General features: G+C 40.4%; 1 protein-coding gene across 3 annotated transcripts; it reads right to left on the bottom strand.

Annotated features, from left to right (window-relative positions):
• Window positions 1-2,516: 2,516 nt before the first annotated feature.
• LOC117395501 (ankyrin repeat domain-containing protein 34A) lies at window positions 2,517-13,976 on the bottom strand. 3 transcript variants are annotated; one of them, XM_059006103.1, is made up of 3 exons: window positions 13,450-13,976; window positions 11,332-11,897; window positions 2,517-5,345 (listed from the first exon to the last, which is right to left on the bottom strand). In XM_059006103.1, the coding sequence occupies exon 3, from the start codon at window positions 5,263-5,265 to the stop codon at window positions 3,667-3,669; it is 1,599 nt and encodes a 532-aa protein (XP_058862086.1). In that variant the 5' UTR covers window positions 5,266-5,345; window positions 11,332-11,897; window positions 13,450-13,976; the 3' UTR covers window positions 2,517-3,666. The 3 variants fall into 3 exon arrangements, with proteins under 3 accessions (XP_058862086.1, XP_033850338.3, XP_033850337.3); XM_033994447.3 differs by lacking the exons at window positions 11,332-11,897; window positions 13,450-13,976 and adding exons at window positions 8,805-8,939; window positions 9,669-10,074; XM_033994446.3 differs by lacking the exon at window positions 11,332-11,897.
• Window positions 13,977-14,408: the final 432 nt, after the last annotated feature.

The following is a 14,408-nucleotide window of genomic DNA, read 5'->3' on the forward strand; positions in this document are numbered from 1 at the left end:
TTTCATAGTGGACCACCATCACAAAGCGCTTTACACAGGTAGGCTGTGAACTGTGCATTATATGCAGAGTCACTTCCAATAAGACAGTGATTTAACATCTCACCCGCAGGACGGAGCACAAGGAGGTGAAGTGACTTGCTCAGGGTCACATCGTGAGTCAGTTAGTGGCAGAGGTGGGATTTGAACTGGTGACCTTCTGGTTACAAGACCTTAACGACTGGCCCACAGTCGGAAGTCTTGGGTGAAATGTACTAAACAAGCGCAATGCTATTTGCGACTTTTTAGGGAATGCTTTGGGGCAGCGGTTTTTACTTTGTGGTTCAAGCGCAAGCGATGAATATGCATTTATGGGCAGTCCGGCATTAATTAGCAAAAAAGGGGCGGAGATAATGCAAATGAGGGTTCTCAAATATTATGATGAGATGTACCAAAGCTCCCGGCAATTGCAACACTTACAATTGCATCAATTTCTTAAGATCTTTAGAAAGCACGTTTTAAACAGTTGTAATTGTTGCTGGCATGTCCCAGTCCGCGTTGCCAGCTGTGCTCAATGCATTTTTCAGACGAGCACCCAAATACTTAAACCTTGAAAACAAATATTTATGACATTTCTGGTTTCCCCAACGTGTTGGGAGCAATAGACTGCACACATGTGCCACTCACCCCTCCAGCTCATTCTAACCCCAGCTGCAGCCTACCTAAAACACATTAGTGTTCAGTGCAATGATTTACATTTAAAATGCATTGAGCTCTATAAATGTATGTGTGTGCGATTTTAGTGTATTGTTTTTAATGTTTATTGTTTTTATGTTGGACAAACATGACCGGTTTAGCGAGGGGCTACTGTATGATTATGAAAAGCTTCTGGGGGGGGTGAAGATGGGGGCCCCACTATAGAATCTGAGGAGATCTCGCTAAGAAGAAGCAACCAAAATTTAAATGAGTATATTGTGGCTGTCTTCAGTAAATTTTCTCGTAGTACGTACGGCAAAATGTTTACTTTGCTAAGTGTCGCAACAGAAAATGCAAATTGCGATATGTTTGCGCTGCGACTGGCCCATCTTAGTACACCTACCCCATAATATTATGATCGACTAGTAGCAAAAACATAAAAAAGGGTGTCGCTGCCTGTCAAATCTTAATAGTCCGATTTCCAAAACCACATGGCAGGTAATGGGCAAGCACCTGCAGACAGCCCTGGCCCTGAACGTTGTATCTTGCAAATAAGCTGCTTCATTCGAATTAGTTTATGGGTTCCCTTATACAGCAGGCCACGACTGCATCGTTATGTTGTTCAAATTTACATTTCGTTTCCTTATTTCAATGTGGCTCTTGGCTTTGTTATCAACATCAAAATTAGATTTACATTTGCACTTCGTAGGAAAAATGATCCTATTAGATGTGTTGGTTGATTTGTATTATACAGATGTTTTGGATAGTGCCGCCTTCAGTGTACAAGCCACTTGATTAATCACTTTGAAGTTATGTTATAACACTTTTTCCAGCATTGGCCGGTGCATACATGTCACAATCTGAGGCAGTATCAAGAGGCAGGCTGGATGAGGAAGACATTTCTCCTTTATTCTGCTTTATTCAAAGCATACTGCATACATTTGAACAAAACTAAATCTTTGAAGATAATGCAGAACCGGGAAGCGATTATTTAAAAGTGACAGCTATTTATTGTATACACATACCAGGCACCCTACTCTAAGTTAAACTTATGCAAATGAATGCCTATATACATCTGTCAGTAGTCTGTTAGCATCAGAGGTAATAATGACTAATCGGAATAGAAGCATTACCCTACAACCAAATTATTGTGACACATCACAAGTTGTACCTAATCGAGTCAATGAATGTGTTGCAAACTCCAGAAATGCCACCCAACCTTCGGGGGCACTTAAAGGCCATCCCTGCCCAGTTGAGCTCCACAATAAGTTATCTTTGATTTAGAGATCCTGTGCAATAATTACAAATCTCATTTAAATCTCATTATGATCAATTAAGTAGCCAAAGCTGTTCATCTCCGGGGTCTTGCACATCCCGGATAAAAAGGCAACCTTTCTGTAATTGCACAGAAACGTGTGTAATTAATGCATCATTAATGCCACTTAAAAATGAATTACATATTTGACAACCGTCCGTTCATCAAAAAACTGCAAATTACAAATCAATACCACAACAAATAACTGAACACTGATCTCTGACTAGAATAAAATGTTGTTATTTGGCACCAACGACCAACGCCTTAATCAGCTCAGTTTCTAGTTTAACCCTTTTTAAACTATCATTATCTTTTTTAAGCTGACCTTGCAAGAAATGCCAATTCATGAAAATCACATTAAGACGTTAAAGGATCTTTAGGGACTTCTCCTGTATAGAGCTTGCGGTTAAGGGGAAACTAATTGGTCAGATTGATCAACTGATATCCTACTCAGGATTTAATCACCAAATACAGAAGGTGCAATCTCTTGCAATATCTCTCAACTTTGGTTTATTTTTGTGTGTGTGTGTTATTTACAAACAGTACCAATGCTTTTGGCTTTCCTTCATAACCTTCTCTGCATACTATAACAGAAAGTGTTTTTTTTTTTACTGCAAAGGTGTCTCCCTTCTTGAAGTCTGCTTTCAACTATGTCAAACTTTGAGCCAAACAGAAAACTACATGGGGCTTGGATTTCCTTGACCGTTTTAATGAGTGTTGTTCGGCATTCCTAAATTCAGATATCAGCAGTCAAGTAAACCTGGGTAGAAAGAGGAGTTAAGCTTGGATATAAACTGCTCAGTTTCTCCATCCTGTACCAGAAACGGCATCTGTGCTACGGTTAAGCCATTATAGGGCAGCAGTGTGGAGTAGTGGTTAGGGCTCTGGACTCTTGACCGGAGGGTCGTGGGTTCAATCCCAGGTTGGGGACACTGCCGCTGTACCCTTGAGCAAGGTACTTTACCTAGATTGCTCCAGTAAAAACCCAACTGTATAAATGGGTAATTGTATGTAAAAATAATGTGTAAAAAGTAATGTGATTGTATGTTAAAATAATGTGATATTTGGTAACAATTGTAAGTCGCCCTGGATAAGGGCGTCTGCTAAGAAATAAATAATAATTATTCCATCGGAAAGTTACACTTTAGGGATTTCCTGTTTCCCAATTTTTTGTTTTGCTGATAAAATTTGACAGAAGACATCTACAAAGTTTTATAAGACAACAACCTTTCTAAATATGTAAGAACTGTTTTAAAGCACATGGGGGAACTATACCTCAAGACGAAAGACGAAGAACGTATTTACCGAACTAGCGGAGAATATATTATTAATCTAAATTGAATGCAACAAAGCAAGGTGACGAGCAAATAGTTTACAACTGTCATAGAAGGAATCAAAATTAAACAAAGTTCCAACATTTTAGACCATGTCTGATCGTTGCTTATTAAATAAATCAAATGTGGATTGAGTGGAATTTGTTTAGAATTTGAAAAACAATGACAGTGACTGTGTCCAGGATACTGATGGAAAAAGTGATGAAAAGGACGCACAGCTTCAATATATTTAAGTCGTTGTATTGTATTCATTTTTGCTTTTATTAAATTTGGCCCATCTTCCATCGCATAATCTGGATATCTTTCCCTTCCTGCTCTTTCCTTTTGTTGTGAATGCCGACACCCTCAGTCCCCGGTGAACTCGATCATCTTCTCGGCCAGGATGTCCTGGAAGTTGGAGAGCTGCTTCATCTGCTCCGTCTGCATAGAGTGACGCCTCAGCAGCTTCTTCTTGTGCCTGGGCTCCCGTTTCGGGGAGCTGGGGGCCACCGGCACCAGGATTTTATGACTGGAGTGGACTGGGGAGGAGGGCTTCCCATTGGCTCGGATGTCAGGGATGGGGCGGTGATGGTTGACATTGAGAGGGGGCAGGAATCCCGGACGGGTGTGAGAAATCCGGTCTAGCAGCAGTGTGCCGGACCCCCTTCGTTCCAGAAGCCCCTGGGGTCTGCGTCGTACTGTGATGGGAGATACAGAATTGGGAATGCTCTCCAGGGATTCTCGGGAGGAGCTTGTGAGCAGGGAGAGGGGGGATGTGTTGTACTTACGGCGTTCCACGGAAACACGTCCAGAATCGGGTGATCCGGGGATGGATTCTGGGCACAAGTGCGTATCGGACTCGTAGTGATCCATCCGGGTGAGTCTGGGGTGCGCCAGTGGGCGGACATTGGCTGGTACAACACCAGATGTGGTGGAGCTGGTCTCCTGAGATTCTGGCGCCGTGTTTCTCCTGTAAAGCAGCTGGTGCTGCTGGACCTTATCCGCCCACGAGGATCCGTGAAGGACGGCAGAATCTTCAGAACAAGAACGATCTATGGGTTTTGGCGAGGAAGGGTCGTGGGTTTCAATGCTGTGCCGCCTGGAAAGGATGGGGCGACCGGAGATGCTCATGCCGTTTAGCTCCGAGATAACATTCTCCTCATCTCTCAAAGTGCCAGGCAGCTGCTGCTGCTGCTCCTGGTTTGCCTTGCTCAACACTGAAGGAGCTACTAGACCCCAGGGCTCTGAATTGAGCCTTTTGAGGTGCTTCCTTGGAGGCACAGCCCTTTTCTCCCCTGGCGGGCGAGCAGACGGCAAGGGGAGGGCAGAGTTAAGAGAAAAGCTGAAGATGTCTTCCTTCTCCTTCTCCTCACTCCCTGGGGACGCATAAGTTCGGATTTCCACGTCAGAGGGGGACATGCAGGAGGTGGGAGAGAGCTTATCTTCAACTCCAGGAGAAGGCGGAGAGTTGAGGTACTGCTTGGTCTTTTTGGTACCTGAGGGCGAAGTGTCTGTAGTTATGATGATCACCTCCTTGCCTTTAGCCTTGCAGGCATCCAGTAGGACTTGCAGAGTGTCTCGATCGCCCTTATTAATAGCGTACACCAGTGCTGAAGACCCAGAGTAGTCTTTCATGCTGGGATCGGCACCATACTCAAGCAGCATGGACACCACCTCCTTACCGGACTGCTCCGCACAGGCGTGCATCAAAGCTGTCTGTCCGGATTTGTCTGGGATGTTGGGGTCTGCCCCCTTCTCAAGCAGGTACTTTACCATCTTCTGCCGGCTTTGGGGGTCCTCATAGCCTGCCAGGCAAGCGGCCACGATTGGGGTCTCTCCTCGTTCATTGCCCTCATTGATGTAGGCCCCTCCTTCCAGCAGCAACCTGGTTAGCCTCAGTTTGCCCTGGAACACGGCCTTCAGAAGGGCATTCCCCTCCGTCTGGAGAATTCCACCGTCTCCCATGGCAACCTGAGTCAGGCCCTCACTTCCTCCTGGGCTTCATCACAGAGGAAAGCACATGCGTCAGTGGAGAAGTGGTGATCCTGGAACACAAACAGGTCAACAGTCTTCTAAATCTTAAAGGAAAAATAACAAAGCTTATCATATCAAGCAAAACAATACAATCTCTGATTCCCCTTCCTTTCCTTTGTTAATATGTTGGTTCTTTGCTGGCATTTTATACTTCAGTTTGAAATATGCAGATATTTGAAAGACAACACAATGTTTCCTGGTACACTTTCTGGGTTATGGTTCAAACTCACACTCGTGGTCGAGCTGCAATTAGTGACCTATATCAAACGTACCAGGATGCCGCAGTCGTACTTGGAAAGGGGGCTTATTCTGAATTAATGTCAAAAGTGAAGAAAAATATCTTTAAAAAACATTACAATTGTATTTATTTCTTTTAAAATAAATTCCCTGCTGGCTGCGTATTTCCTTTTAAACAACTCCAGTCTTCAAGGACAATTCCACATCAGGTTTTAAAGGTTATCAATTAAATAATTAACGGATTAAAATCTGAAGAGAAGTGTAATTGATTCAATACAAAGGGTATGGTAACAAATATCTGAGCTACAATTGCCCTCGCTGTGCACCGCTGGGTTAAAACAAATCAATGTGGACTGCTTTCCTTCAACCCAAAGTGTAGCATTGAAGAATCTGCAAGGAGCGATTGATATATTTCCTTCACTAATAGCTTAAATTACCAATCAAATTGACCATACTGTGTACGTGTTTCATGTGAGATCTACGAAATGTTATATATATATATATATATATATATATATACACGATGGTAATAAGACATAGTTAAGCAATCATCAATCATCCCTTAAATCTATATAGTTTTAAATACTTTAATATTTTACACTTACTAAAGATCAACCTACCAAATAACTATGTTGTGTTCAAGCAATTGGGCTTTTTCAAAAAAGAAATACATAATTGAAAAATGAAACGTAATGTGAGGAAATGGCCGTTTCTATACTGTTTTGATGTCTAAAAAGTACATTTTGTTTACAGTTAAACCACGGCGATAAATAAATGAATAGTGTAAGTAATCACACGGACAAAATTCAATGAAACACCAACGCATTCGCATGATGCAAAATTTGGCATGACAAGGGCAGATGAAGAGAGGTTTCAGTTCTGAGTCACTGTTTTGTAAGCGTTATGAATGTGTGTTCATCACTGCTACACCACGTTAGAAAATTGCCTTTGAACGTGAGAGTATATCTGTACGCTTTTTTAAGCAGTCGCCCACAGGACTACTGAGACACAGACATCAACTAGCCTCATCAATTTTAATGTGCCTCAGGCGACCGTGCGAGCATTAGTTTCTAACCCTGCTGTTAACATTGCTTATGCCCAGGTAAAATTATTTATACATGTGTTACAGAACACCCTGCAAAGCACATCAAAGTGTTAGAGAACACCCTGCAAAGCACATCAAAGTGTTACAGAACACCCTGCAAAGCACCTCAAAGTGCTAGAGAACACCCTGCAAAGTTTACAAGAAACGTATTCCGTTACCTGTGCTGTGTCCCGTGTTGTCAAAGTAAAATGAGTTTGATCATCTCAGCACTGGACCACAAAACATCAACATAATTCCACACAGTTACATAAGAACATAAGATAACTTACAAACGAGAGGAGGCCATTCGGCCCATCTAAACTCATCCAGATCCTAGTAGTTGACTGATCTCAAAAACCTTTAGGGTCTTAAAGGATCCAAGTGATTCTGCCTCAACAGCAAACATGACTATGTAACCCAATCCTTACCCTCACCACTCTCCGTGAAGTCTTGTCCTAAGTCTATCTCCATTTATGGGCAGCAGTGTGGAGTAGTGGTTAGAGCTCTGGACTCTTGACCGTGGGTCGTGGGTTCAATCCCAGGTGGGGGACACTGCTGCTGTACCCTTGAGCAAGGTACTTTACCTAGATTGTTCCAGTAAAAACCCAACTGTATAAATGGGTAATTGTGTGTAAAAAATAATGTGATATCTTGTAACAATTGTAAATCGCCCTGGATAAGGGCGTCTGCTAAGAAATTAATAATTTAATTTCCAACTGTGTGTCCTCTGGTCCTGGTTTCTGTACTGTGCTTAAAGTATTGGTTAGGGTTAACTATGTCAACTTCTTTTACAACTTTAAAGACTTCAATCACATCTCCCCCTAATTCTTCTCTGTTCTTTGCTAAATAGATTGACAGACTGTGAATGGCAGGGCGTGTTCAGGTCAGGACTGAGGTGCGCTCTCTCTCCTGCAGAGCTGTGAGGGGAGCCTCTTACAAAACCTGCCTGTCTGTAACACCAAGGATGAAAATTAAAAAATAAATAATATGTGATATCCTATATTAATAAAAAAAATATTCTTTGCATAGGCATTGTTTATCAAGTTACAAGCAGGTCGCCAGGCTTCATTTGAAGGCAATCTAATCCACCCTGTGTTATAATCTGTCATTTTTATTATCTTTTATATTACTTTTGGAGCTACGCCACCCCCTGCAATTAAAGCAGCACAGAAACAATCCACTGAAGAGGCTTTCGTTCTTAAACGCACAGCCTACAGTGATATGTGGGTGGCTAGTAGAAGCCACTTAGGAGAATATTGCCCACGTCTTACGGTCACTACCTGACATACTTAATAGATCGCTGGATTTGAGATGTGCCAGTTCTTTTGAAGAGAAAATAGCTTCAGTATTGTATGGTGTTTGTAATCATGCTGAGTGGTGCTCCAATACTGAGGTGTTCTTTAAATCTGGCTTTGGGAAGAATCCTACGTGCTGGATTGAGCAGCCTTTCTCCTTCCATTCAAACTGCTCCCTGGCTATTAAATGTGAAAGTAGTGAAATAACAGGATCGGTTACAAAACCATATTTTCAATCAGCTAAATGTATTTCTTAAAATCTGTAAATGGCATCGAAACATGCCAATCTAATACAACTCATCTGCTGAGTGGGTGTTTATAGTGGAAAATTATTGGGTTGAAACAGAGACTGTTTGAAAAGAACAGAGAAAATATGAGTGGTGTAAAATCTCTCCCTCAGCATGTTTTATAAGTTATTAGTGTGGGATCTGTGTGGTTTGGAAGCTGCATTTTAGACATTCTTAAAGTAATTTCAGGTAACAAGATACATAAATTATCATGAACATTCATGCATTCCAGAGATCTCAAATGTTCCGTTTTGAAAGAAGCAAACATGTATTTAATTTTAAAGCAGACATCTGCACTTAAATAAATCTGTTTGCTATGCACGTGTTTCTTTCAAAAGTGCACATTTGCAACCTATGCAGCTGTGTAAAATGCTTAAAGAGCTATGTGTGACTTGTACAGTTTATGATGAGTTATTCCTATGGAATGAAAAAAAATCAATTCCCTTTCTTTCTTTCTCTGGAAAATAATCTTTCCACCCACCTTTGACACCTCTACCACCCTCCTGATCATAAGAACATGAGAACTGTATCCACAACTTGACTAAGTAATCCATTCCATCCCCTCACCACTCTGCGTGAAGAAGCGTCTCCTTCGCTCTGTCCAGTTTTTTCTACTTCATTTCCAACTGTGTCCTCCAGTCCAAGTGATATATCACCCACCATCAACAGAGGCATCACCATGACGATTGCTGTACACACAGACTGTAAATAAATTCACAAATAGGGGTGGAGATAGTGCAAATCAGGGTTCTCAAATATTCTAATGAGATGTACGAAAGCTGCAGAATTGCGACACTTACAATTGCATCCATTTTTTAAGAACTTTAGAAAGCATGTTTTAAACAGTCACAAGTGTTGCTGGCATTTCCCAGTCCGCCTTTTCTCGTGCATTGCCAGCTCTGCTCAATACATTTTTGAGACGAACAGTCAAAAAACTAATTTTTTTTCCCCTCAAAGCAGGGTGTACTTACAAGCCTGGAAAACAAATTTCTATGATATTTCTGGTTTCCCCCAACGTGTTGGGAGCGATAGACTGCACACATGTGCCGCTAACCCCTCCAGCTCATTCTGAGCATCTCTATAGGAATAGCAAACACACCTATTCTGTTAATGTGCAGGTGGTTTGTAATTGTGCACAATTTAGCACTGCACCACTGACTAACTTAAATAAAAACAAACAGTATACATTTGGCTTATAGGCTGCTCATGATAATAATATATAATGGTCTAATGCAACACTTGTTGCTGGTCCCTTGAAATTCGTATTAACAAGACTTGATTGTCCTCCTGTAAGCATCATAACTTGTCAATGCGGCACCATGATCTATTTTGTGTTAAGTTAACAATAATAATTAAAAAAACGCTCAAATCATTTATTTTGTGTTACCATACCGATAGCCTACAGGCTAAAGTAAAGTGCTGCTGTCTAACCTGTTCTACTGTTTGGGTTTTCCTCTTCAAGTGTGTGTCATTCGGCAGCTTGCAATCTCAAGTAGCCTCTGCTTTGCTATCTGCGTCCAGTAGCTTCTGATTTTTGGATCTGGGGATACCAATAGCTTCTGTTGACAAATATACCCTATTTAGACCAGAGGACACAGTTGGAAATTAAATGGCGATTGACTTAGGACAGAGGAAAGGAAACACTTCTTCACACAGAGAGTGGTGAAGGTATGGAATGGGCTACCTAGCCATGTTGTTGAGGCAGTATCGCTTGGATCCTTTAAAACTCAAATTGACAAAGTTCTGAGATCAATCAGCTACTAGGAACCAGATGAGATGGGCCAAATGTCCCCTCTCTTTTGTAAATGTGCTGTTCTTATGTTCTAATGTTCAGTTGCCCCCCCCTCTTTTGTAAATTTTCTATGTTCTTATGTTCTAATGTTCAAATGGCCCCCCTCTTTTGTAAATGTGCTGTTCTTATGTTCTAATGTTCAGATGGCTCCCCTCTTTTGTAAATGTGCTGTTCTTATGTTCTAATGTTCAAATGGCCCCCCTCTTTTGTGAATGTGCTGTTCTTATGTTCTAATGTTCAGATGGCCCCCCTCTTTTGTGAATGTGCTGTTCTTATGTTCTAATGTTCAGATGGCCCCCCTCTTTTGTAAATGTGCTGTTCTTATGTTCTAATGTTCAAATGGCCCCCCTCTTTTGTAAATGTTCTATGTTCTTATGTTCTAATGTTCAAATGGCCCCCCTCTTTTGTAAATGTTCTATGTTCTTATGTTCTAATGTTCAGATGGCCCCCCTCTTTTGTAAATGTGCTGTTCTTATGTTCTAATGTTCAGATGGCCCCCCTCTTTTGTAAATGTGCTGTTCTTATGTTCTAATGTTCAGATGGCCCCCCCTCTTTTGTAAATGTGCTGTTCTTATGTTCTAATGTTCAGATGGCCCCCCTCTTTTGTAAATGTGCTGTTCTTATGTTCTAATGTTCAAATGGCCCCCCTCTTTTGTAAATGTGCTGTTCTTATGTTCTAATGTTCAAATGGCCCCCCTCTTTTGTAAATGTGCTGTTCTTATGTTCTAATGTTCAAATGGCCCCCCTCTTTTGTAAATGTGCTATGTTCTTACATTCTAATGTCCTGCTTGCTCACTAAATGTTAGAGAATATCAACCGCTCTATAGATTGATTTATCAGTTAGCCTGATTGGCTCCATGGTTTTCATTAACTGTGGCACAGAGTCTGTTCATTGAATGAAACATACAGTGCTTCTCCTTTATAACGCTGTAGTGGGGAGACATAAGACACTGCAATTTGTGTTGAGCCATATAATGACAATACAAGTGCTAGTGGAAAGGCATTATAAGGCAAATGGCAGCCATGACCATACCTCTTGTCACCTGTTCTGCAGTATAAAGGGTTGAATTATGAATACTAAAAGAAACTCAAACTCTTTGGGTGTGTTTACACTGTCGTTCCGGAACCCTTCCGACACAACGCGTTTACACTTGGCTAAAACAGCAGGGGGTAGTTCTCTCAGGACAGAGAACTCATCGAGCGCCATATTTTGAATATCTTCAATGAAAGCCACGAAAAACTTTCGGAAAGGTGAGTAACAATATAATTGAAATAAATATTATATATATAAGTTGCACTTACTTTATTTAGATGGTTCGAGTTGAAAATGTCCTCTGGTTGCAGAATGTATGTGTTAGTGCAAACACACCTTTTGTCTCACTGTTTTTATTTGCGTTTCTGGAAATGCCAGACATGCATACATACATTTTAAAAAGAAAAACAGGACAATAACATGGAAGGTGAAACCTGAAACAGTTACAAATTGACACAGTTACTCGTTTGGATGGTTTCTGTTCATATTGCATTAATCAGGCTGCAAATGTTTGAAGTTAAAGATAACTACATACTTCTTAAACTGAATATGTGATCCATCAAAAGGAGCAAAATGTACCTCTATTAATCATAAACCCACCCGATGTTATTTTCTGCAGGTCAGCTGCCTGTATATTGCTATTGGAATTCTCTGCACTGTCGACCAAGGAGGGATTGACACAGTCATTTGGCACCCTTTCACCTTGCGTTATAGACTTAAGTGGAGATGGTTTTGTTCTGCACGGAGTGGGAGGCAAAGAAATGAGTAAAGTCGAAATTACAGCGAGCTTAAATAGATACAGCGGATTCACTGCTTAGTCATCCGAAGGGGGGTCCTAGAAACATAAATAGATACACCGCTAGGTAATAAGGATGCAGATAAAAAGCTATTTTCAGAAAGGCAATTCTCATTTGAATAACACAATTATTGATGCCACCTCCCTTCTCTGTGAAAACAATGGACATATTAGCTACAGAGAGGTTTTCAAACACATATTTATATAGGTTGATGGATAACTAGAAGCTACACAGTGTTTTTTTGTTATTATTATTATTTTAAAAAACACCTGCCAAAACACTGTCAATAAGGAGTTGCACAGCCATTGGCGCCTAGAATGGAACTCATTCAATGTGGTAGTCTGCAAGGTGTGTGGAAGGATACCTGGCTATAGTTCACCTATAAGGAAAGCTATGGTCGGATAGCAATCAATCAATCTTTATTTTATATAGCGCCTTTCATCGTGGACCACCATCACAAAGCGCTTTACAAGATGCAGTAACAACAAGAAAATCCATCATACTTTAAATACAGAGAAATGCATCATACAAGCTATGCTATATCTGCAGCTAAATCTGTTCTCTAAAATCACTTTTGAGACACGACATATCAGGAAGGACGTGCGACCTAGTCTATGCTCTGTCTTAGCTGTGGTGATATAAACGTATTTTCAACAGGAATGCAAATTTCCATAAGCAGTGGCTTGCTTACACAAATGCGTGTGCTGCATATCACAGGTGTGTTAGGTCAATGACTGTAGGTAAGTCGGTATAATAATACAATATAACGTTGTAAGGTATCTCTCTGGTGTGATCATTTAGCCTATTTAAATATGCATACATAATATCCTCAAAAGTAAATGATTTCTAATACAAAAATCATAAAAAATAATGTTTTCTATAGCCGAATACGCAGGCATGGATTATGCACTGAACCAATGTAACGCATGGAATACGTGAAACTAAAGCAGATAAAAATATTTGAATTGGCTATTTAAATACCGGTAGCATAGCAGTATTCATATATCAAATTAATACCCATTGTTGTGGTTATAAGCATATGTCTATTTTTTTTAATAGTCGTATGTATAGAATGACTAAGACAAGACAAACTTTTATTTAAAAAACAAAATATATACAGTAATGCAATTCACCTTTTCTATAACGATTTCCAAGTTCATAAATGTAGAGTTTGTATAAAGAATTAAAATATTAGTTCCTGTTCATTGAAAGTTGGATAATCCTTAAATAAATGTATTTCTTCTCGTGCCTTAATTTTAGAACGAGCAGTAGAAGAATGCAAAAGCGATCAATCCTGAAAGAATAACCGCATTGATCAGCTTCACAGCAGTACAGCAGACCGTTCAAAAAAAATTAAGAAGCAGATATCAAATGCGCGTTCTTTTCAAAATATATGCATTTCTGTTTAATTCTAGTAATAAAATGTGCGTTCTTTTTTTAAAAAATATATGTATTTGTGTTTAATTCTAGTAATAAAATGCGCGTTCTTTTTTTAAATACATGTATTTGTGTTTAATTCTATAAATATGATGTGCGCTCTTTTTATAAATACATCTATTTGTGTTTAATTCTATTTATAAAATGCCTTACCGTGTCAGTTTGTTGGTTGCAGGTTTTTCTTTCTCGTTTTCATTGACCGTGCTGGTTTTGGCTGCAGCTACAATGCTCAGATCTGTGACCGGGTTTAATTAGTTACCACTCCGTGGCAATTTTGTTGCTCGATGACTATGCTACATATCTGGAGTTCTCTCCCCCATCCCTAGCTAGTGAAGCAGGCGGGAGTTTGTCTCTGCGGGGGCGGGAGGGAGGTGGGTAGGTGGTGGTAACGTTGGAGTCGATACAATTCGTTTGTAGCTGTGAAGCAATGTGTTTGCTTGATTAGGAGTTACAGCTAAGCTAACTTAGCGTAACCCATTCCTCCTTTAGAGAATACATACGAGCCAGACTGGAGCAGGAGCCTCACATCATTCACCGGGGCTGCAAAACGACACACCAGCATTCGCTCAATGAGCACCAGTCCATTGTAGTGGAGCATTCCTTGATCTTTCTCACAGATTGGAGGGCTGGTTTTGTGTTTTTTGCACCAGTATATGCTATTACTTCTGCACCAACAAGTAAAAATGACGATGGTGATTCTACAGCGGTTTACAATGCGTCCCCAGCCTATAACGCATATGATGGTGCATAAGTAAAGACTCCTGTCGGATAGACTTTTGAAACCATATTAAATGCGTGAGGTAGGTCGTGTCAGAAAATGTCCGCTCTCCTGAAAGGCAAACGCTTTTTTTTTTAATCTAACAAAATAAGAAAAACAACACAACTTTAGTTCTTTTTATTTTCTCCTTTAAAAAAATTAATTAAAGTTAATTGAATACTGGAGGGGAAAAAATGCACATAAAGATACAAGATAATATTCAGGCAGTTGGTCAGATCCATAATGTTTGCACAAGATTTTGTAAAAGGAAAACTAAACTGCAATTAGACAAAAAAATCATGCTGGTGATCTTTAGAGTGTTGACTGCAGATTAAGCTGGTTTCACAGACTGGTT

Source organism: Acipenser ruthenus, chromosome 32 (genome assembly GCF_902713425.1).
Source record: "Acipenser ruthenus chromosome 32, fAciRut3.2 maternal haplotype, whole genome shotgun sequence".
In the NCBI taxonomy this organism is placed as follows: domain Eukaryota; kingdom Metazoa; phylum Chordata; class Actinopteri; order Acipenseriformes; family Acipenseridae; genus Acipenser; species Acipenser ruthenus.

Coding starts and splice junctions, on each gene's coding strand:
- LOC117395501 (XM_033994446.3), bottom strand. CDS start 5,265: ATGGGAGACGGTGGAATTCTCCAGACGGAGGGGAATGCCCTTCTGAAG.